The 23,669-nt window shown below is 49.7% G+C and overlaps 2 protein-coding genes across 2 annotated transcripts in view; one reads left to right on the top strand and one right to left on the bottom strand.

Annotated features, from left to right (window-relative positions):
- FMC1 (formation of mitochondrial complex V assembly factor 1 homolog) overlaps positions 1–23,669 on the bottom strand; it is a 394,222-nt gene that overhangs the window by 322,989 nt on the left and 47,564 nt on the right. The gene's annotated exons all lie outside the window — the stretch shown is intronic.
- The window catches only part of KIAA1549 (KIAA1549 ortholog), a 133,828-nt gene that overhangs the window by 82,821 nt on the left and 27,338 nt on the right, over positions 1–23,669 (top strand). Inside the window, exons 13-17 of the mRNA XM_053927387.1 lie at positions 7,208–7,404; positions 9,005–9,093; positions 14,824–15,029; positions 17,763–17,986; positions 18,999–19,152. Coding sequence (XP_053783362.1) covers positions 7,208–7,404; positions 9,005–9,093; positions 14,824–15,029; positions 17,763–17,986; positions 18,999–19,152 — 870 coding nt within the window. The remainder of the gene's footprint in view (positions 1–7,207; positions 7,405–9,004; positions 9,094–14,823; positions 15,030–17,762; positions 17,987–18,998; positions 19,153–23,669) is intronic.

Genomic DNA, 23,669 nt, shown 5'->3' with positions numbered 1-23,669 from the left:
AGTGTTCTGTCATTTGGGCCATTTCTTTTTTCTTTTTTGTCTTGGCGCGTCTGTTACTTTAAGGGGCGGAGCCTTAGGTGTTCACCGGGGCGGGGTAACGCTGGTTGCTGTGCTGTGACGCTGTATGTGGGGGAGGGGCCAAGAAGGAGTAATGGCGCCCGCTCCACTCACCACCAGATTTCAGTCACTCGCTGTGCTTCCCACAATCAAATTGGGCCCCTCTGGTGCTGGTTCCCGAGTGGGTGGGCTTGTGCACGCCCTAGGCCCCTGTGGGTCTCTCCAACGACCTCTCCTGTGAGGCTGGGAGTCTCTCCTGCCGCCCCAACCCCCATGGGCATTTTCAATCAGAGGTCTGAGGCTTTATCCAACACCCACCCCCCCCCCCCACCCCCCCCCCGCGCTGGAACCCTGGGTTGCATGGTCTGCTTCGCTCCCCCCGTTTGTCTGGTTTATCTGTGCGCGAGTGTGGGGCCGTGGGGTGCTACTCGCCGCTCTGCCTGCCCCGTTCTCCGCCACTCTGAGTCCGGCCCTCTCGGTTTATCTGCGCGAATGTGGGGCCGCAGGGCCTGCTAGTGGTCAGACTGCCTGTCCTGTTGGTCCCACACTCCGCCATTCTCGGTCCCGCCACGGCCACGCGAGTCCTCTCCGCCCCGGTGCCTGTCTCAGCCCCTCCTACTGGTCTGGATGAATGTTTCTTTTTTTATTTCCTTGGTGTCGGACTTCTTTGCCGTTCGATTTTCTGTCAGTTCTGGTTGTGCGAGGAGGCGCAGTGTGTCTACCTATGCCGCCATCTTGGTTCTCATGTTCAGAAATGCAAAATCTTGATGAAATTGCAAGTATATTGGATTAAATTATCAAGTATAGTGGAAGCATTTCATTTTATTTAATTAATTTATTTACTCCTCACCTAAGGACATGCTTACTGATTTTAAAGGGGGTGAGAGAGAGGGAGAGAGAAAGAGAGAGAGACATCCATGTGAGACAGAAACATTGATTGGTTGCCTCCTGTATGCGCCCTGACTGGGGGTCAAACCCACAGCCTTTGGTGTACGGTGTGATGCTCCAACCAGCTGAGCCACCCGACCAGGGCTATTGGAAGCATTTTATACATTAATATTATATCTGTTCCGTGCCTTCATTTGTTATTTCCATAGTCTGCCAAGGTTGTTTGGTTCTTAGACTAATGAATGACACAGAAAAAACCTGGAAACGAGTGGTACTTGATATATGAAATGGCCCAGAGTGTGAATTTCCTTGGAAGGAGACCAGCACTGGATTTGGAAATGATTTTGTTCTGGGCGAGAGTGCACTTTCAGAGAGACTTAACCAGAGCTCACGGGTATGCACTGAAGTCTCTCACGTTCCCCAGTCTCCAGTATGAACACTCATTGCGGAAGCCCGTCCATGACCTGCTGCTCAGGAAGCCATCCGAGGGCAGCGTCTCTGTGGCAGAAAACAGGACAGTGTCCAACCTTTCTCCTGCTCCCACTTTGACTTCCAAACTGTTGTCGCATCCCAGATGTGGCTCTACATCAAATGGACGGAGTTTCAAATAGGGCCTCCAGCCTTTGGAGCTGCTCCTGCACTTTCTCAGCCTGTTTCTAGGGACGGTCTTCAGCAGGGAGCCTCCCGAGAGATGACGTGTGTTGTTCAGAGGGCAGAACCTCCCAACGTTTCAGAAGCACAGGCTTGGTCTTGGTGGCACCAGAACCCACGGTGTGGGTCTGCCATGTGTTTGTAACAGGAAATCGATGGTCTCCACCTAGCTGAAAAACAAAGTTCTCTACTTTATAGGTGCTGCTTCTAAGATTATCTGGCAATAGCCAAGGGCCTCTCACCTGTTCCTGGGGGCGGTTGGAAGAGGTGCTGTCTTCCCAGTGACTGTAAGAAGTCCTCGTCTTCCTTGGGTGCCCCTTCCCTTCCCTTCCCTTCCCTTCCCTTCCCTTCTCCCTTCCCCTCCCCCCTTCCCTCTTCCCCTCCTCTCCCTCTCCCCACATCTTCCCTGAGTCCCCCCTTTTGTCCACCCCACCCCCAATGCTGCCTCCCTGCTACTCTCTGAAATCTTGTAGCAAATCCCAGACCTCTGAACATCTGGAAACAATGAATCTGCTGACCAAAGCTCCACATCCCTCCCCGTGTAGCAAGAGGGAAACCTTCAGATTGTCGGGGAGTAGATCAGTTTTGAAACACGATAAGAGGGAGAGGCCTTTCTGTCATAATTTGAAGCAGGGTCCTTCTTTATTTCTAGTAACAATGAAAAAAAACCCAAATAAACCCTAACCCCTGTCTTTCTTTTTATCTGCATTCTCTTTAATCTATAGCCCAGAGGCATCACTTGTCACCATTCCCCAAAAACTCCAGCTTGGACCCGCCTCACCCTGTTGAGTTTCTGTTTAACGATGGAAATCGCATTGTTTTCCATTGTTTCCCGTGGAACCTACCTGCTGCTGGTCCCACGGGAGCTCGTTTCTTCTGTTGGGGACAGCCCACACCCTGTCGCTGGAGCAGGACCGCAGCTCCTGGACAGCTGGCACTGTGGGCAGCCAGGTGCGGTGGCCTTGGACACGGCACATGCACTCACCAGACGCGAGCATGAGCTCGGAGCCGAGCAGGGCCAGGCTGGGGGGCAGGCCTAGATGTGCAATCCTGCCCTCGAGGGCTTTGGTTCAGGAGAAGGACAGACCCTCATAGTGTCAGTCTGTATGGGGTGCTGCAGGAGCACAGGGGAGGGGCCGCCAGGCCGCCACCCTGCTCCCAGCGACGGGCTGCCTCTGCCTTCCGAGAGGAGGTGATGCGGGGCAGACACACAGAGGTTGAGACGGAGCCACATGAAGTGGCCCGGGGGAGGGAAGGGCATGGAGCCTGGAAAGGATGGGACAGATTTGAATGGAAGGGCATGGCCAAAGCTGAGGAGACAGGGGTGGGCAAGAGCCAGGCTCTGAGGGGGCATGTAAGGGGCTGGGAGTGAGGCTGTAGGCAGTGGGGACCCACTAAAGAGTCTCAGCAGGGACAGTGGCTGGAGTGTGTGTTCCAGTGGCTGGACGGTCACTTCGGGGGCAGTGTGGACAGTCGGTTGAAGAGACGCTGCACAAGCATTTCTTCCATCTCGGCCAAGTGCAGCCTGCCCCCGGGGTGTGGAGTCTGTGCAGGGAGCCCTGGAGGCCTCCTGTGGGGGGCGGTTCCAGCTCACCTGAGGTCAGGTGACCGTGAGCTGCTGTGGCCTGGGGCAGGAGGATCTCGGAGTACTGCCCTCCCGGACTCAGGACCTCAGGAGAGCTGGGCCTCAGCAGAGACACACGTGGTAGTAGCTCCGCCTTCACCGCTCAAGGGAAGGTCGTGGCAGCTGCGGTGAGTTTCCACGGGGCACATCCAGCGAGCGCACACACTCAAACAGTGGCCTTCTCTTCCGGACTGCACATGTTCACTTAGAAGCTGGGGTTTGCTCTGTGGTTTCTTTGTCGTCTTTGTGCTCCTTCCTGGGGTTCAGGCTGACCGAATACGCCCCTCTGTCTTGTTGCCTGGGGGTCGTATTACATTTATGCCTCACGAGTGTTAAAATTCATTAGGCGTCTCTCCGGTTCCTTGGCTGACCTGGTCCGGCAGGCCCCTCTGACTTGTCAGTGACATGTTCCAGTAGGGCACTGACCCTGGGGCCTGTCCCCTTTGTGACATATTAAAGAAGGAACAAAACAGCCATCCTTCCTCAGAAGTAACCAGGTCCTAAGATGAATGTTAAGGCATGAATTAATCACTTCTTTTATAAAATACTGACTTAAGTTTGTTCTGCATATGGAAGCCGGAGACACAATATAGCCAGACTTAACTCTAGATTAAAACAAAAAAAAAAAAAAAAAAGAAAGAAAGAAAGAAGTGGAAAACTAGGAAAAGTATACCAGAAAGTAGAGATGAAACACAAGTAGCTAATTCTATGAGTGAGTGGTGGGGGCGGGGAGGGGGCAGTGATTCGTCTAATATTTTCCTTCTGTGTATTAATGGCTTTTGTTCGGTGCATAAGCACAGATTCGTTGCCAAATTTCTGTCGTGGTAGAAGGTGGTGAGTCACCCAGCCTGTGGGAAGTGTGAGGATGTAATGTTTAGAGACGTCAGTTGGAGGCGGGACATCACGGCTACCATGCGTGTCTGTTCCATTCATGACGTAGACCCTTTTCGTGGTTCCGCACAAAATCCAGCGAGTTCGATGCTTCAGCCGACCTTTTCAGGATTCATTCCGTCCTCAAACATTCATCGAGGGTCTGCCATGTGTCACATCCTGTTGCTGAATGACAGAATTTTGTATCTGAATTTATATCGATGTCTTTATCGATGCCTGAGAACTCCTAGCTGACTGTCTATTAACGATGCTTATCCACCAAGAGTGATGATAATGCCGTTGGTCTCATTTGTAAGGTACTGGGGCGTTTGTGAAGCATTTTGACATATACCTGTATTTTTTTTGTCCCATGAGCCCTGGCAGTTTGCGGGGAAGGCCTCTAGTTCCCAGACTCTAGGCACCATGGAGACAGTGTGGTGGTTATTTTTACCATATTCCCTTTGGAGACCTTTGCTTTGAAGAGATCTCCAGTCTGTGGCTCCTCCTCCAGTTTCGATAAAGCAAACCATCTACCTTGCAAACGAGAGAGTTTCCCAGTCATGAGAGGCATTTACTGTCTTACTGGGAAATCCACCCGTGAGGATTTCACCAGGGTCGGTACAGGGGTGATGTCGATGGGGTGATGATTTGTTGACTGCCGATTATAACTGCTGTTCTTTCTTTAAGAGGCACCTTGTTTACGGGGCTCAAATGAGGTGTCGCTGGGGTGAAGCAGCCCCACGGGTGAGAGGTGCGTCTCTCTCCTGTAGAGTAGGAAGTCTCTTAGGAAAGGGGGCTGGGGAAGGGGCCAGCATGGCTCCCAGACCACTGCCACGCTCCCCGGAACATCATGTTTAGGGGAGAACATGCGCAGAGGTGGTCCATCTGGAATTGGGTTCTCTTAAGAGGGCTACATGCCCCCAGGAGAGGGCACACCCCCAGCTGAAGGTCGCTGTGCTAATCCAGTCTCAGGGATGCGGAAATAAGTTTATCTTGGGTGGCTGGGGGGGTGGGGGTGAGGCAGGATTGGGCGGAGCCATGGAGCAGCAGGTTTGGGTGTATTGTGTTCAAAACAACATTCCTGACCGTGTGGTAGAGTAGCCTGCTCTGGAAACAACTGTCATTAATTTAGGAAACATAGACAGGCCCCGCCTTGCCTTTTGTTTCCAAGCAACATCTTTGTAAACTATTGTTACAGTAAGTTTTGTCTCCCTCTGCTGGCCTAAGTGATGATTGCAGACTACGCTCCTACCCATGAATCCTAGACGTTCAGTGCCGAAGACAATGGAGGCCACACATCTGAGCCATTGGCGGTGTCACTCATCCATGCAGAAAGTTGGCACAAACACAACAAAGCCTCTCGCTTCTACACAGAGTCCCTTGTCTGAAATAACTCCTCAGACGGGTTTGCCCCGTGTCTTCCCACGGTTCAGACTGCCCATAGGTGTGGGACATGGCCTGGCCCCGGGCGGGGGGGGGGGGGGGGCTCAGGTTTGCCCATGGCATTCCTGCTGAGGGTGAGGAGACCCTTGAGACTTCTGTGGATATGCCATTTATGTCTCTATGCTCTGCAGGCTCGGCTTGAGGAAACTGAATACCCACCCCTGGCACTTGTCACCCATGGAAAGTGGTGTCTCACCTTCATCGTCCACACATCCACATACTTCAAGCCCCTTTCCTGTCTTAGCAAAGGCCCAGAGGGGAGGCCTGGACCCTGTGCCTGCAGGCTCGCGGGGTCTCAGCTGTGGGCTTGCAGTTGGTGCCTCGCAGCCCCACATAGGCCCCCTGCATCTGCCAGTGTGACAGGTGGATGTTCCCAGGACCCCTTTCTCCTTCATCTGTGTGCCCCAATCACTTCTGTTGGCTACCTCTTTCCAGAAATCCTTTATTCCCTTGCCTTCTATTACATTGAATGATCCAAATTCTTCCTTTTTTTTTTTTTGAAGTCGGCTCTTTTTTCCTTGGTTTCCTTTTTTCCCCTCTGAGCCCCAAACTATTAGATGTCCTCCGACATTTTATTCATAGACTATTTTCATCTTTAAAAATGTCAACTCCCCTCCCTGCCACCCTCTATACAGACGCTCTCGAAGTCACGTCTCCAGTCCGAATGTCCCCCACGCCATTGTCCTCTGACTGCAGCTCCACGGAGCTGCTTTCCTTCCGAGTTTTTATGCCCCTTCAACCCCAGCATGGTTAAAGCAATACCTGTCTGTTTCCTCCAGTTGTCATTCCTTCATGATTTACCTCTTTCCCTCATTGTCACTTCCATCATTCTGTTTACTGGTAACTTCTGATAAAATTCTGTGCTGGTAACTCCCACTCACTGCTGGTTCTTCTTCCTCCTTGCCTCTTGCGTCTGGTCGGCGGCCGGGCCCTGCCGTGGGGTGTCTAGCGCCGTTCATTCCTCCCCATTTTCCTTGCTAAGGTTTTGGGCCCCAGCATTTGTCAGTCTGTGCTTGTGGTCTTACAGGGCCCTCTTGCAGGGCCATCTTCCTGCTCCCTTTGTGTCCTGTCTGCTTGGGTTTTAGAAATCCGCCTCTTGAGAAATAGTTAGTAGGTTTCTGCTCTGGAACTGGCATTTGGAGTCATCCGCCCACAGGCCGGCCTTCTCTCACTCCCCACGTTCTGACCCTTCTAGAGCAGCTCAGGAGATCGCTTCCCAGCCTCGTGTCCTGTGGTCCCTGCCAAGCTAGAACACACTCTGTGTCGCCACCCCTCGTTATTTCTTAGTTCTGTCTGTCCTCTGAGTCCTGGCACAAGTCCCCATTTCTCTATGTGGAATACTATGTGTCACTCTGTCTGGAACTGCAGAGCACACGGCTTCGCTACTATGACTGTGGGTCAGGCATTGTCTTGTGGTGTCTTTTGTATTATGATCTAGCTGTTTAATCCGTGTGCTCTTCTTTGATTTTTTGCAAGCACCCATCATTTCTGCAAACTCGAGGTATGAAAGGCACTCGCCACACACTTGACATTTTGGAGATGCTTGTGGAGTTAGGTTGGTGGGATGGCAGGCACAGTTTTGAGTCAGAAGTTGGCGCTCACAGTCTTGCCAGAGCTCACAGTCTCTTCCCCAGTCATCAGGTTTCAGGGGGACTGTCTTGCCTGTTTGTTTAGTTGCAGATCCCCAGTGTGAAGGGCTTCGATTTTGCCAAGCAGCACCTGGGCCAGCACAACAAAGACGACATACTGATTATTCATGAGCCAGCTCCACTGCCGGGACCTGTGAAGGACCACACCACGCCCTCTGAGAATGGAGACGTCCCAAGCCCCAAGGCCAAGGTCCCCTCCAGGAATGTCCGTCACCGAGGAAGGTTCGTGTTGGGCTTTCTGCATTGTATTCTGTTGCAGGCATGTTTCTGGTTTCAGTGTGTCGATTTGTCATATCAGAAGGGCTGACGGCGCGTGTTGCCCAGGAGTCTGCAGCCCGGGAGACTGACCGCAGCTTGCCCAAAGTCAGCGCACCGAGGGCTCTCACGCCACTCCGATGGACTACCGAAGGGGGCCTTTAAGATTATGAATCACTGGCCGTCATGGTCTGGCAGTCCTCTTGTGACTCAATTAGGGATTGGCCAGCGCAAGGGTAATATTCTGGGGCGAGCAAGCTCGGCCCTCTGGAGATGGTAGCAGAAATAATGCCTAAAAGGCGCGTAGCCCATGCTACACACCCAGCATCGGCTTTGTCCTGGCCCATCGTGCCAGCGGTGGCTATGACTTCATTGCTCCGTCTGCAGGTGACCTTCATCACCTTGTTCTGTCTTTGCTTGATTCGTCACCATTGGCGGCATGTTTGCGTGGCCTCGGCACCATCTCCTCCCTGCCCAGCTCCCCATTCCCAGTTCCTTTCCATTCCTCCTATCCGAACACAGCACGCGGAGAACTGCTTGCTAAGCTTCGTTACAGACCAGGTTCGGAATCGGGCTTTTTTACAGCTGCCTTTAGGTAATCGCACAGTCACGCCTTGTCTGTGAAAGCCTCACATTATCGGTCTTCCCCTGAGCCTCGGTATCCTCAGTCCTGATTTTCTACTAAAAGGAAAAACGTGTGTGATCGCACCAATACTTGAAGCAGTGTTATAATTTCTGACATCAGAAAACCTACCCTGGGGTTCTGGCCTAATTTTAAGAATTTAATGGCTGTTAGAACATGATCTTTACAAAAGAAATTGCATTATGGAGAGAGATGTTATTTGCTTAATGATCTTGCAGGCTAAGCATACACCAAATCATTAAGGATTATTTCATGTGCTAGTACAATTTTGCAAAGTCTTTTTTTCTTCCCTGGTTGTGTTATCCTAAACATTTAGTCACGACCTCTCGATGGCCCGCGTGGTTCCTCTGATGTTTTAGCATCCCTCGTGGGCACCAGAGTGCGATGGCCTTTCACACTGCCGAGTGAGCCGGCAGAAAGCACAAAGCGAAGGCGTGCTCACTGATTAGGGATGTTTCCTAGCCCACTGCCCTCTGGCTTCCATGCTCTTTGGGTAGGAATCAAATCTCGGTGGTGATCATTGCCTTTGTGTTGGAACGGTCTTCCGAAGACCTGGATGGAGTTCTGCGGGGTGACTGCAGACCCAGGCAACCCTGAGCCAGGCCTGAACTCCAGACCCAGGTGGCCAGGCCAGGGCCCTGGTAGCTGGGGGACTGTCCCCTATTCTGGCTCCTAGTGTCCTAGCATTGGTTGAAATGCAGCCTGTGGCGCTATTTCCTAAACGGCTACACTGTCTTCCAGAGGTAACTAAGTGCCTATTCATGTCCTTGAAGATGCTGTATCACGAAATCATTTTGGGGATTGTCTAATTTCTACTGGTTATGCCTGGAAGCCTGACTTCCACATCCAGAGGAACGTGACCTTCCCCCCGCCACCCCCTTTTCTTTGTCCTTCCTAATGCTTACATTTGTCTTGTGTCTGCAGAATTTCGCCCTCGGATGCCGACTCTACCGTAAGCGAAGAGTCCAGCGAGAGGGAAGCAGGAGAGAAGGCACCAGGCGCAGCGAATGACGGCAAGTCCCGCAGAGCCCCCACAGCAGTCTGTGACGAGGAAAGCGGGCTCCTCACTCTCCACGTTCAAAGTAGTAGTTATGAGGTTCCAGGAGGCGAGGGTTTTAGATTCTTCATATGCTGAACTTAAAAAGATAACTTGTGCAATGGAATATTCGTTACCCGTATGGTGAATGTCTCAGTGTCCGTGGTCACTGTCTAGCACAGTGCTGGTGTCTGGGTCGAGGCGGGGCGGGGGCGGGTCAGGGGGCTGGTGGGGGGCAGGGTGTGCTGGAGGTTAGGGATTCGTGGAGGTAGGTTTCGAGGCTCATAGCCCCCATGTTCCATTCTCGTTTCGAGTTCTAACAATTTCCTTCCTGAGGGACGAGGAAGAATTGACCTAAAACTAGAGTCACAAAAGCTGCCTCCAGGATTCTGCAACCTTCTTAGCATCCACTTCAAGAATTTCACAGCTGCCGGAAAGCTGTGTGTTTGTCCTAAGTCCCAGTGTATTCTGTTTGGTCCCAGGTCTGTCTTCTAGTTCAGGGCAATCACGTCTTTTAGCACATTTGTATCTGCAGTCAGATGCTGTAGCTTCTCGGGCCAGGTCCGAAGTGAACTTCACTCCCATTCTAAACGGCGTTACTGTGACCCTCCTGCCCAGTAAAAAAAATGGAGCTCACAGGTCTTGCTGGACTTGGGAACATTTTCCGGCATGATGACAGGTAGCTGGGTTTCAGTTTAATTGCTTCTGTTGAACAGAAGTGCTAGGGTAGCTCTTGTGTTTGCTGGCGCATTGCTGATGTTTCAGTAATGCAAAGAAAATTGGGGTGCCTGGGGACATTACTTTTAATAGCAGTGTTTCTGCTTCTATTTTTCGTCACCACTTTCTCTGTATGAACATGCAGTACAGAGGGAGCCGTGTTGTGGAAATGAACAGGTTCTGGACGGAAGCCAGAGGGCCCGTTCTGACACTGTCGTGCTTGTGACCTTCCAAGTAGGTCCCGTGGCCTTTGGGCACCTGTGGGACTAACCTAGCTGAGTTCTGAGATCCCTTCCAGCTCCTTTCAGGTGTTCCGTGTTGATGTTAAAAAAAAAATACCCTCTTAGTATAAAGGGAAGTTTTTTCCCTTTGGATCCCATTTCAGAGAACCTTAAGCATCACTCAGCACCGTGGTTATGGGTGCACTGTTTCAGGTAGAGAGGATTAACATCTAATTTTGATCCTGGGGAAGGAATATTTGAAAAAAAGAATCAGCTCTGGAGTTTCTCGGGTTCTTTGTTTACCTGAGAAAATCTTGCTTTTAGTTCCCGCATTTAACTCCTTACTGATAGGATTACAAGAAGGATATTCTGTGTGGCGAACAAAACCCAAGTATCACTGTCAACACATATTCAAAATCCCAGGAGTAGGCATCTGAGTTTTGGGACCGAGAGGCGGCAGGGAAAGGAGACGGCGGGTTTATTTAGTGTGCTTGTGAAGATCCAAAGCTCACATGTCACTGTTATGATTTGAACACACACCGGAACCCAAACATTATTTTCATGTTTTAGAAACATGGTTTTTCTCACTGTGAATATCAACTCACTTTAAAAAAAAAATTCCTCGCCCGAGGATATGTTTATTGATGTTAGAGGGAGGGAGGGAGGAAGGAAGGGGGAGAGAGAGAGAGAGAACGAGAGAGAACGAGAATGAGAACATTGTATCGATGTGAGAGAGAAATGCTGACTGGTTGCTTCCCAGACCCGCAGCCTTACGATGCGTGAGCCAGTGTCCCGACCAACTGAGCCGCCCGGCCCGCGCTGCACCAATTCACTTTAAAACTTGGTTTACTTCCCTCAAGCTGCAATGCTGCCGTACAGGTGTTTTATGGCTTGCATAGAACTTAGTTAAATACTGTATAAAATGATTCTGAGCTTATAATCATAGCTTTTGAGTTATTTTCTACAATAATTCACATGAAAACCCTCCTTCTCTTGTAAGTCTGATGAGTTACAAATCAGTGGAGGCAGGAGGTTGCTTGAGGCATTCTGGGACCCTCGTCCCTGACGCCCTGGACCAGTGCCCCCCCCTCCCCACGGTGGGTGGCAAGGCTTCCCAACACTGTCACAGTCACCTGGCATTTTCGGGGTCCACCTTGCAGTGGAAGCGCCGCAAGGACTTTTATTTCGGTTTCGGTCAGTTCCAGTTGTGCTTTACTCCCTTCCCAGCTGACTGTTTTGGGAAGCCGGCTGGACCGTGATGCATACGCTCGCGCCGTCCACAGACCCTGTGAGAGGACTCACTCAATTGTCACTGTGACCACAGTCATTGATTGCAGTTTCAGAATGAGTCACATCATTACCACTCGCTGGGAAGAAAGGGAGGAGGGAGGAGGAACACACCCTCCAAGCGTGAGGGCCCTATCCGTCTGCACCGCTGTGGCCCAGCGTAACGATCCCTCCCTCCCCTGTGCCAGGCGTGAGCCCGTAGGTAAAGACCGCGAAGTGTGGAGTGTTTTCTTTTTGATCGCTGTAGGGTGCACGTGAGCAAGGGGGTGATTTTTTTAAGTACTTAGAATTTCATTAATATGAATTCCACAGATTGCCAATTCCAGCCGCCACCTTCCTTGACACGTGCGAAAGAGCTTGCAAAGCAAATTAAATCTTTGACATGATTGCAGGGCGACTATTTTGACTACATGTAACACCAAAGTTTTTCAAATAGTTGGGGAACATCCATTTATAAAATGACTGAGATCATAACGTATAATTCTTATCTTTTTATTTAGTCAGATTCCCAGAGGCCTCTTGGAGGTAAAATTGTATAAACTTAGTTGGGGTGACTAGTCATTTACTTACTCACCCTCTCAGCCCATGTTGACTAAGTGCCTGATGGGTTAGGTGCTGGGCTAGGATGAAGAGGGGACACCTGTGACCCCTGCCCACAGGATATTAATGTGGGTCACAGCCACTAAATAATAAGGCAGTGTGACTATTATTTACCTGTAGATGATGAAATAATATTTCTTTAAAAATGTTCTGTTGCTCGTGCATTTCAGTAACTCAGATTGCCTTTTCCTCTGTCATTCTCCTTTGTTGACAGTGTCTTGTAATTTTTATCATGTTCTTTGTTTTATTATATTTAAAGAGAAAGAGGTTTTAATCCCAACTTGCCGAACTTGCCTTGAGGCAGGATTCACACAGCATTAACCTCTGTGTATCCACTGTATTTTCCATTGGCCAGTGTAGTTTTTTAAAAAAATGTGCAATGCATAGTAAGTAGTAAAAATACATAAATATATATATAAGCTGGGGTATGTGTACACATGTACACATACATCCATATATATGACAAATATATGTGTGCATACATATATACCAAATATATATACCACATATACACATATACACCAAATATATATAGTGTGTATTACATGTATATGACAAATAACAAACCCCCCTTTTCCGCCCTGTAGAAGGGCTGGACCCTGGGCAGTTTTCTGTGCGTTCCCTCCTTCTCCGGTTGCAGTTGGTGAATTATAGAGCCAGGATCTATGACCACAGTTGGCAAGTGGGGTAGGGCGTGCACAGGAGGCAGGCACAGCCCTGCAGCTTCCATTCCCGGGGAGGGCAGGCAGCACAGGGGGAGGGTCCTGCCTTCCTTCCTTTGCCCCCTTTGCGTTCCAGCCAGTTGGAGCCCTCTGCCTCCCTTATCTTTTTTACCATCCTGGAGGGAAGGGACCTCACCTTTAGGTATCAGTTGTTTAGTGGGTTACCCTTTGTGACATTTGCTGGCACTTTATAAGTTTGGGTTAGTGAGGCCAGCGTATCTGGTGAAGCTAATGATCTCCTTTTAGGCCTTATGCCTGCAATTTGAGAAGCTACCAGCAGATGTGTGGTAGGGCCCGGCCACTTGCATCACACAGCCAGGTGGGGGGAAGAAAACCTAATTCAGACAGCTGCACCTCCTTGCTGAGAGAGACCACATTCATTCACAGCTATACACATCATTTCCAGTTGCTTGGGGCAACAAATGAATGTAATTCAGGTGGAGAGGAAATATGAAGACTTACGTAGCATCGATGTGCATTCCTTATATGAAATATCAACTGTTACTTCTTACTGCTTTGCTCAATTCTATTGGGTTTTTTTACATTGAGGAGACACTTTCATAATTTTCAACTATGTTTGAGGTTTCAAACCTCAGGCTTTTGTCTGAAAACAGTCTCTGCATGCTTTCTGTCCTTCTCTTGGCCTGTGATCCGTTTAATTTAAAGCAGCGTCCAGAGTGCCCGGAGGTGACTGTGGCTTCTCAGAGGGACCTCAGTGATCTCAGGCTGTCTAACTAGCTCCGCAGGGGTCTTTCATCTCTTCACCCCCCCTTCCTCTCTCTCTCTCCCCCCATCTCTTTTTTGCCTCCTTAAAATGAAAGTCCATTAGGATTATTTCCACTTTAAAAGTAATACTCATTAGAGCAAATCCTTATTACAGAAAATATAAGAAATTGGAGAAAATCACCCATTATACCAAGATTTAGTCTGTTAACATTTTGTTTATTTTTAAATGTATTGGGTTTGTTTTTTTTTTTCCTAGAGAGAGAGGAAGGAAGGGAGGGGGAGGGGAGAGAGAAGCATCGGTTCGTTGTTCCATTTATCTGTGCATTCACTGGTCGATTCTTGTATGTGCCCTGACCAGAGATGGAACCTGCAACCTCGTCATTAGGGATGATACTCCAGTCAACTGAGCCACTGGCCAGGGCTGTTAACAGTTTCAGTAGTTTCTTCTCTGTCTTTTTCTATGCATTTAATTTTTTCTCTTTTTTTTGCAGTTCTGATTACTTTAAAAATTCATTCTGGTAAAATATACTTGCCATAAAGTTACCCTTTTAATCATTTAAAAAATTTATTTTAAAAAATGTCTCCTTTTAACCACTTTTTAGTATATTCCTCATGTCTTTTTAAAGTGGGAATGAATTCCCGCCAGGCAGCAGCTTTTTCTTCTCATGCCTCTTCGACATCATTTTCTTTCTGTGTCGGATCAGAAAACCCAGGAACGCCCATTGCTAACCAGCACACGCCCACTGTCCACAACCCCCTCATCTCGAGTGCAATTGCCTTGGCGACTGAATTTATCTCATTCCAAATGTGAGTGGAAGCTCAGAGCTGCTCTAAGTTCTATGAATTGCAGTGGACTGAGCGACTTCAGGTTCCTTCTGCCCTTTACCCTTTCTTTCTGAAGACTTTGAAATCCCTTTTAGGAGAAACAGGGCAATTTTTGGCACAAAGTGTCCTCATGATTTTCATTTCTTTTGTAATGATATTTGTAACTTTTAAAGAGGCTGGAGGAGAGGATACTGAACCCAGATAATTTAAGCTCCAGTAGGCACATTTTAAGTCCTCTGCCACAAAATAGGGATCATGTGTTTGGTCAGGGGCCCATCTGTGGGTTCTTTAAGAATCCATATTTTTGATTATTTATTATTTCTTTTTTTTTAAAGATTTTATTTATTTTTAGAGAGAGGGGAAGGGCAGGAGAAGGAGAGGGAGAGAAACATGGATGTGCAAGAGAAACACAGATTGGTTGCTTCTTGCACGCCCCCAACCAGGGACCTGGCCCACAACCCAGGCACGTGCCCTGACCAGGAATCGAACCAGTGACCTTTTGGTTTGCCGGATGACGCCCAACCTACTGAGCCACACCAATCATGGCTCATTTACTCTTTCTTTAGGATGACTTTATGATTTATTTTCTGGCTTTTCCCTCTGTTCCAGGGCCTCCACCACCCAGCTCTGGGAATGAGCAGCACTCTTCTGCCTCCATCTTCGAGCACGTGGACAGGATCTCCCGCTCCTCGGAGGCCAGTCGGCGGGTCCCCAGTAAGATCCAGCTGATCGCCATGCAGCCAATCCCCGCACCTCCAGTTCACCACCCTGTGCTGGCCGACCGAGTGGCAGAGACCAACAAAATTAACAAAGAGGTATTTGTTTTTATTAAAAAGCACATACATACAAAAGTTCACATGCTGGTTTGGTTAGTGCTTAAAAATGAGTGAAAGTTAAAGTGTCAAAAGATTGCAAAAGGTATGAGCTGCTGACAGGTATTTTTAATTTCAAATTTAAAATTATGCCCCCCCTTTTGTTTTTATAGCTCAGATACTGTTCAGGGACACTGTTAGGTGCACTGGCAGATGAGCAGAAAAGAGACCCGAGACTGCTACCCTTAGAAGTCCCACTTTGCCCTGTGGCTGGTTTGGGGAACTTGAATTTCTAAAAGATTCCCATCATTTGCAGAACAGAGTGACTCACTGTGCTGAATCTGTGCAGACAGTATGATTTATGCTGATTATCTGCTTTCCTTCTGAGAGTTTGGAATTTTGGTACAGGCCAGGCAGAGGGTGCCTTCGTGACCAGCCCCCATGAAAACCCTGGGCATTGAGTCTCTGGCCAGCCTCCCTGGTGGACAGCATTTCACACGTGTTGTTGCTGGAGGATTAAGCACATCCTGTGTGATCCCACTGGGAGAGCACTCTGGGAAGCTCATGCCTGGTTTCCCTTCACTGATTTTGCTTTGCATCCTTTTGCTGTGATAACTGGGACTAAAGGCTGAGTCCCGTGAGTTTCCCTAGTGAATCACTGAACCTGGGGTGGGCTTGGAACCATAGTAGACTTTGTGATGCCTCACAGATCTGCCCTGGCTCCAAAGATCTAGATAATTCCCAGCAAAACCCTCTTCCAGTAAATCCTGGAAGAGTGAGTTGGATCTGCTTCCCTCCTAAGACGTTGGGAACCAGAAGGCCAGGCCAGGTCCCTGTTAACTTGAACTTGTGAGATTTGACCTGGGCTGGACAACGAGTGGAGTGACTGCCATTCAGGAATGCACATAAGGCAGCTTCATGCCTGTCAGTGTCCTGCCTCTAAGAAACACCTGCTGCTGTTCGAGTTCCGCCAGGTCGAAGTCATCAGAAATTGGTGCAGTTGAGCCCCAGCCCCACTTTGTAGGGATCTTACCGAAGTCTTAACAAGAGTTGTTAGAGTTTCTCCTAGCCACCCTGGCTCCTTGCCAAGGAAGTGACCACAGTGCCTGTGCCATAGGTTCAGGGAGGTGAGTGCTGTCCCTTCTCGCCAGGACTCAGGAGCCCAGTACTGCATGGCTTGGTCCTAGCCTGGACCTGTCTCCGTCAGTCTCTTGTTGCGTGTGCTCTGTACCTGCCTTGTGTAAACACCCTGGAGTGGGTCCTCCACCTGGTGAAAGAAGGAGGTGAATGTGCTCACCAGGCCTGTGGCCCCAACTCAATAGCATACATGTCCATTTCTTCTTCTGCCTTTTTAAAGGTAGCATTTGATGCATACGTGTGTCTATAGGTAATATAGGTTAGTTATAAAGCATAAATAATGAACTCAAAACCCAACTAAAAACTAGAGCATTATTAATATTGTTGCCCTGACCTATATCCTTTATACATCTAAGTTGAAATTTAAAAATAAAGTAGAATTAACTATTTTCTTTTTAAAAAAAGATTTTATTTATTTATTTTTAGAAAAAGGGGAAGGGAGGGACAAAGAGGGAGAGAGAAACATTGATTGGTTGCATTTTGTATGCATCCCAACTGGGATTGGGACCCAGACCCAGGCGTGTGACCCGACTGGAATTGAACCGATGACCTTTGCTTTGTGGGATGACGCCCAACCAACTGAGCCACACTGGTCAGGACTAAATTGAAATATTTTCTTAGCAGGAGGTTCTGGTGCAAATTCCTAGCATATCCAGGTCCTCCTGTGAGTACTGCATATATTTCAAAGAACAATTAGATCCCGATAGAGTAAGAGGGGTTTTCTTAATTCTCCTGCTGCTAAGTTACCGAGAACCTCATGCAACCGACTCTCCTTTTCAAACAGTCTCCAAACTGTGGCACAGCCAGGAACGTTCCATTTCATCTTGGCCGGCGGTCCTGCTCTCTCCTCCCAGTCAGACTCCCAGTCTGCACTGTACCACAGCACAGCGGACCGGCCACTGCATCCGGTCACCTCGCTGCCCCCAAGCGTTCACCCACTTTCCTGCTCCTGGCCCTCCACTGGGTTGTACCTGCATCGCACAGCCTCTCCCCATCCCCTCCCCATCCCCTCCCCCTCTTTGGATCCTACACGCTCTTCAACACCTGGCTCAGGCCCCACTGAGCCAGGGGTGACATGCTTCTGTACACGTGGGTTGGGTGACGTGTCAGAGGTCTTGTTTGGGTGACAGCAGATGATTATCAGTAAATGTACATTCTGCTGTGTGATGCACGTAACCTCTTTGAACCTGCCTTAATTTAAAAGCCTCTGAAGTAGTGATTATTGGGTGTGGAAAATATGTGTTCTTTTTCTCAGGGCATTTTATATTAGTCATTAGTGACCCTCAGTATCGTCCAAGTTGTCATGGCCTGTCTCCCAGGTTTGAGTTATCTTTGCTGGCTTTGAGAGCGGGTACCACAGCTTCCCCCTCCCATAAACCTGGCGAGTTTGGAGTTACAGCACCTAGGGCAGGTCCCCTACACCCCGTGTGGGTGTGCCTGCCCATGTCATCCCCTTTGGGGCCTCGTGGGAGCTTAGGGCAGCCGTCCAGAGGGCAGGGAACGTAGCAGGCAGGCCTTCCCAAAATGCTCTCTGAGCCTGGGTCTCCGAGACCTTCAGGTGCATCCCTTTGATCTGGGTCCCCCCTCTCACCCCCTCAGATTCAGACGGCGCTGCGACACAAGTCGGAGATTGAGCACCACCGCAACAAGATCCGGCTCCGTGCCAAGCGCCGTGGCCACTACGAGTTCCCGGTGGTGGATGACCTGTCGTCGGGCGACACGCGGGAGCGACACCGGGTGTACCGCAGGGCGCAGATGCAGATCGACAAGATCCTGGACCCCACGGCCAGCGTGCCCTCGGTGTTCATAGAGCCCAGGAAGAGGTGAGGCCCCAGGGCAGAGCAGGGTGGCCTCTGCTGTCAGGGCTGCAGTAGGAGAGCCCGCCCATTTTTAAGGGAAAGGTGTCTGAAAATGAGGCAAAGAGGTCTCTACAGGGAAAGGCGGTGTAAACTAGTGGGGTGACTTTGACCCTGCACGGGCGGCCATCTGTGTGCAGAAGGGCTGCTTTCATCCTCCTGCCTGGACCTCCTGGCCTCAGAGTGTTTTCCTGGGGTAATGTCCCCTGGAAGGCAGCATTCTGAAATGCTGGCCACCCTTCCCTCCCAGCTCTCCTGCCTCTCCCCAGCTTCCTGGGCACCCCCATCTCCTCTCAGCCGGCTCACCCCCAGTATCCTCACTTCCCAGGCTGGTCACTCAGGTCAGTGCAGGTGTATGTCTCATTTCCTGTCCCACAGTCACACTCACAGTTTTGGGTCTCACTGTCCTCTTTGCCTCCCAGGCTCCTGCCCCCTAACACATGCATTTTCTTAAACACTACTCTCGGTTATGTTTTCTCTGCTCAGAACCCGTGCTGGTTCCATGTGTGACCTGTGCCCCTGTAATGGGCAGGGCCCACCTGTCCGCCACGTAGCCTTCACCTGCATTTCCATTTCTGGCCCTTGGTGTGGTCACCTTCTCCCCACATCCCTCCCCGTCTATAGCTGCTATTTGCTCTTCAATACCCAGCTCAGGCCCCGTGTAGCCAGCGATGCATCGGTGGCTCACACTGACCGTGCCTGTGTCTCTGTGTCTGTGTGACTAACATCACGCACGAGCATATACTGCCTCAGCTCCCCTCTGTTGCTCCTTGTGTCTTCCTATAGTCTGCCCAGGTAGACAGCGAGCTTCCTCGGCACTGAGACTGTGCCTTCCACATTGTTTTTATCCTGAGGGCTGTTTACTCCAGCGGCCAGCACATCATGGGTGCTCAGAAAATGCTTAGTGTGGAGTTGATAAACCAGTGGCTGGAAGGGTTATTTCCTATGTAGGGAACCTCTTTTTTTCCCCCCCTGGCAGCTCGCGGATCAAACGTTCTCCTAAACCACGCCGGAAACAACAGGTCAACGGGTGCCCCGGAGATGCTGAGAAGGACAGGCTCATCACCACAGACAGCGACGGCACTTACAAAAGGCCCCCTGGCGTCCACAACTCTGCCTACATTGGTTGCCCAGTGCGTAACGCTGCCCCTTCCCCCTGGAGTCGGAGTGGGGTGGCTCTTTGGGAGGGAAGAATGCTGCTCTGTAGGGCGCTGCCAGGCTGGGTGGGAGGTGTGTGGGGAATGGAGAGGGGACTTAAGTCATATAAGCTAGGGGGCTGCTGGGTGAGCCCTTGGGTAACATACCTCACGTTTTTCCTTTCTGTATGTGAGCCTTCTCCTCCTAGGGTTTAGCATGGGCACTTCTCAAGGTTAATTAGAACACAGAGAAAACCATCGGAAGGTGTTATTTTGTTTTTTTAACCCCCCGGTCAGGGTTTCGTGGTGATTGGAGCGATATTTAGGGTTTTGTCCCCCCCCCCTCCCTTCTGTTTCTGGAGTGCTAAGGAGGTAGTGTATTTGCTAATAATATGTATATTTTATTTTACTGGGAGAAAGAGCTTACTGCAAGTTAAGAAACAGGGAATTAAGCATTCTTTCAAACAGAAAGGGCACAGACCCAGTTGCTTGAAGTGTAAAAGGCAGACGCTGATAGCAGTGAGGCGCACACAGGCCCCATTGAGTAGGGGAGGAAGGGCCAGCCTCCCCCGAGGGGCTGGGGCCGTGGGAAGTACCCACACAAAGGCCCCGAGACAGGGAGCGCCAGATGTGGACCCCTGCAGCCTGGCACTGGGGTGTGGCCCTGTCTCCTTGCATTGGACAGACACCCCTTGCTGCCTGGAGGCCCGCCCCCATGGCAATCCTTGTTTAGACGGCCATAAGCAACGGCACCACCTCAGAGAAGGGGTACGTGGTCCCATTAGGTAGAGCTTATGCAGCCGGCCCTATATTTGCATTTTTTGCTTTGTCTCCTAGATTGTACTAATAACTTACAATACCAGACACTAAATATAATTATAAAACGTGCCAAACATCAACTATGGTGGAAACATGAGCATCTGAAAGAACTAGCCCTTTCCTTGGGAGGTTATGTATTTCTGGAGCCCTCAAGGCTGACCGAGCCGCTCATCTCTGCCCTGAGGACTGGAGCGAGTCCAGGGAGCTGGTGGTCAACAGTCTCCTTTGCTCCTCAGGAGGCTGAATGGAGTTTCTGCGCCCTGGGACTGAATCCCTGAGGTCCAGAGCCATCGCTGGCCGTTCTTACAGTAGGTGGCGCCCTTGTGCCACCGTGTTGGACGGGCGCTTGTCTGGGCATCTGCAGTATTTGGTTTGATCTTGGGGAGGGCAGTCCCCTTGGCTCCCCAGGAGAGTCCGGCTGTGAGACCACCAAACAGAGGAAGGGGGAGTATTCTCCCTGCCTCTGCTTTCCAAACCAGCAGGGCTCATTCTCTCAAAAGAGTTTGCAGGGGAGCATTTTCAGTCCCTGGTTTCTTTTTGTTTGTTTGTTTGTTTTTAGTGCCCTCGCCCAGTGCCATGGAGCGCGTGCAGGGAATGACCTGTCCTCCCTTCTTCTCTCCCTCTTGCCTTCCTCCAGGACTCTAATCAGGCCTCTTTCCTGGTGGCCCAGGCCGTCTTTTTTCTCCTTGCCTTTCTTTTTTTCTTCCAGAAAACACAGAGGTTTCTCCTTTAGCTAATATAAAGAAGCCCTTCCCTAGAGTTCGCCACCTCATCTCCAATGGCTGTTTTTCCCAAAGATTTACTAAAAGGAAAATCTTCCTCAGTGGACTTACTTTCTCTCCCTAAAAATTCTGAAAGCACCTATTTTCAAAGATGATGCCTTTCTCAAAACTCACCTAGACATGTGTGCTTTTTACTTATCTTAATTTTTTTCACTTTCTCCCTCAAAATATCATCTCCTTGAGAGCTCTGTTCTCCTAAAGTGAAAAAGATAATCCTGGATTCCTTATAACTAAGGTTACTGTTACAACTCTGGCCTAGGCAAACAATGGCCCTCAGGCCATGTCCAGTCAGCTGCCTGTTTTTGTAAATAAAGCTTTATTGGAACACAGCCATGCCCATTCATTTGCATGTTATCTGTGGCTGCTCTTGCAACCAGGGCAGAGTTGAGTTAGTTGCAGCAGACACTGTATGATTCAGAAAGCCTAAAATACTTGCTGTCTGACCCTTTCCGGAATAAGTTTGTCAACCCCTGATGCAATTCATCATTCAAGCCGGACTGTTGGGAGAGTGAAAGGAAACAATTATTGTCCTGGGACCACAGGCATAAACCGAGATTGTCCTGGGCCAATGAGGGTGTGTGATCACTCTTATAATGCCCACAAAAGAGGCCCCAGAGTACATCGTCTCTGGTGACCGAAGGTTAAAAAAAAAAAAAAAAAAAAAAGCAGCTCATAGATGTTTCTGAAGAATGATAGATGCACATGTATTTATGCAAAGGAAACAGACTCAGTATAACAGAGTTATCAGACCGCGATTCGGGAGACTGGAATTCAGATTCCACCTGGGCACTCTCGGAGAAGTAGCCACTTTTGTAGCTGGCCGGTATTCATTTTTTGTGAAGTACCACCTGCACGTGGAGTGCTGGGCTAGGTGCTGAGATGCAGAACTTGGAGACAGCCTATCTTGGGCTGCAGGTTCTGAGAGTCTCACATGTAAAATGAGGCAACAAGGAGAAAGGGCAGGAGGCTCCAACATCATGGTTGCGTGGCTCTGGGCCTATTTGGCAAGACTCCTGGGGCCAGTGGGCACCCACAGGAACTTTCCTTCCCACCTTCAGAGCACACGTCGCTTGTTAGTAAAAGTGAAAGCTTCTCTAAAGGTAGGGCCCCAGAGGGTGAGAATGGTGGTGGCTATAGCTCTGCACTCATCCTGGGTGGTGGAAGATTCCTCCCACCCCCCTGTGGAATCCCAGTGTGGGCTTGTGGCCGTGTATGTGGCCACACGACCCGCTTCCTTGTAATGCAGCTACCTTGTCAGCTACGGGAACCACCACCGGGAACATCACTTCTGTCTCGGGAGAGACCCTCTTACTTAGCAGTAGGACGTGCTCCCAGACACGCTTTTCTGTTTTTCCACCAGGAACTGTTGGCTGGTGGCACACTGCTGACCACACATTTCTGAACCAGCTGCACCTCGAGGAAAACCAATAGTGGGGGAAGGGCTCGCCTGTGGACCTTCCGTCCACCTCAAGAGAAAAGGAACACAGAGTTTATTCAATGCTGTGTCACAAACCAGGGTCCCCTCTGGGGCCCAGAATCCTTACTTGGATTTCCTAGATGACACATGTCCCTTAGCAGAACCTTTACTGGGATGTCGCAGTCGTGGCAGAACAGATGTACAGGACCGGGGGAGGGGAAGCACCTGCCGCATCTCAGGTGGGCGATCGGAGCCTCAGATTCTGCCAGAAGAGTCCAGAAATCTGAGTTTTAATATGGCATTTTCAGATTTTTACCGTTAGTGGCTAAGTATGTTTTTAAAAACTCTGTGTGGGCCAAGAAAAACAGGTCCGTGGGCTGTTTGTGGGTTTGCCAGGTTGTAGAACGGTTTTCTCCCTGTTCGGAGGGAAGCAGCTGCTGTCCTGAAGCATTTGGCGCTGGTGCGGATAATACCTGATCATTTCTTGGACAGGCCGTAGTCATTAGGAAGCGTTTTCCAGACCGTTGGCCGAGAGTAAGGATGTGCCTGTGGAATATGTTTTTCTCGGTGAGAGACTCACGGATCTAAACAGATTCAGGAATGTCTCCCTTGGGCCCTTCAGCAGGGTGACCCAGCCAGGTGAGCTCAACCGCAGACCAGCAGGGCGAGCAGAGCATTGTGGATAAAAGACGTCTTCCCTCCCTCACAGAGGGCCGGGGGGCTCCAGCCCGTCCTGCAGAACCTCTTCTTTCTTCAGCGTCCATTGGCGTGACCAGGACGTTTGGGTGTCTGGAGCTGCCAAGAACGGCCTCTTTCTCTGTTGGTCCCTGCTTTGTCTCTGATGGTTTATTGAACTGTGTGTAATGGCAACATTTGCTCATAAGGAAGTATCAGAAGATAAGATTAAAAAAAAAAACCACAACCCTGTTACTTACACCCTTGCCTCTTAGACAGTGGGTACGAGAGATAATTTAAACCTTTTTTGCTTGCTGAGTCATGTTATCCAGAGATGCCTCCATTTTAAAGACAGTTTCCAGATAAATAATTACTATTTATTGTTGTAAACTGGTGCCAGAATAGGCATCAACATTATTTACACACACAGTTGAAATGAGGTGGCGACTTCGAACTCCTTGGGGGTGTGTAGGACTGTTTTTTCCTACCGTTAATGGTCAGTGGACTTCTTTAGTTTTGGGGTTCTGCATCTGTAGAAAGTTGACTAGGCATTGTAGTAAGCAGACTCTGAGATGCTAGTTTTGGTTCCTTAGGGGCCTTCAATAAAAACGTGTGCTTCCAGGTACTGAAGTGCATTTCACATAGTTGCATGAGTTTTGCCAGACAAATGATTGTTGACTGTTTTTCTTTTTTACCTTTATTCCCAATTCAGACTTTTTTTGCACCCTTGAGAGCTAACACACTTTCCTCGGCTGTCATCTTAAAAATTCTTATGGGAAACCTTTCCCTCCATGCTGGTGAAAATCGTTCAATTCCATGCT

Source organism: Desmodus rotundus, chromosome 6 (assembly GCF_022682495.2).
Source record: "Desmodus rotundus isolate HL8 chromosome 6, HLdesRot8A.1, whole genome shotgun sequence".
NCBI classification, from domain to species: Eukaryota; Metazoa; Chordata; class Mammalia; order Chiroptera; family Phyllostomidae; genus Desmodus; species Desmodus rotundus.
The sequence above is the reverse complement of the archived record's forward strand: the minus strand, read 5'-3'. Positions and strand labels throughout refer to the sequence as shown.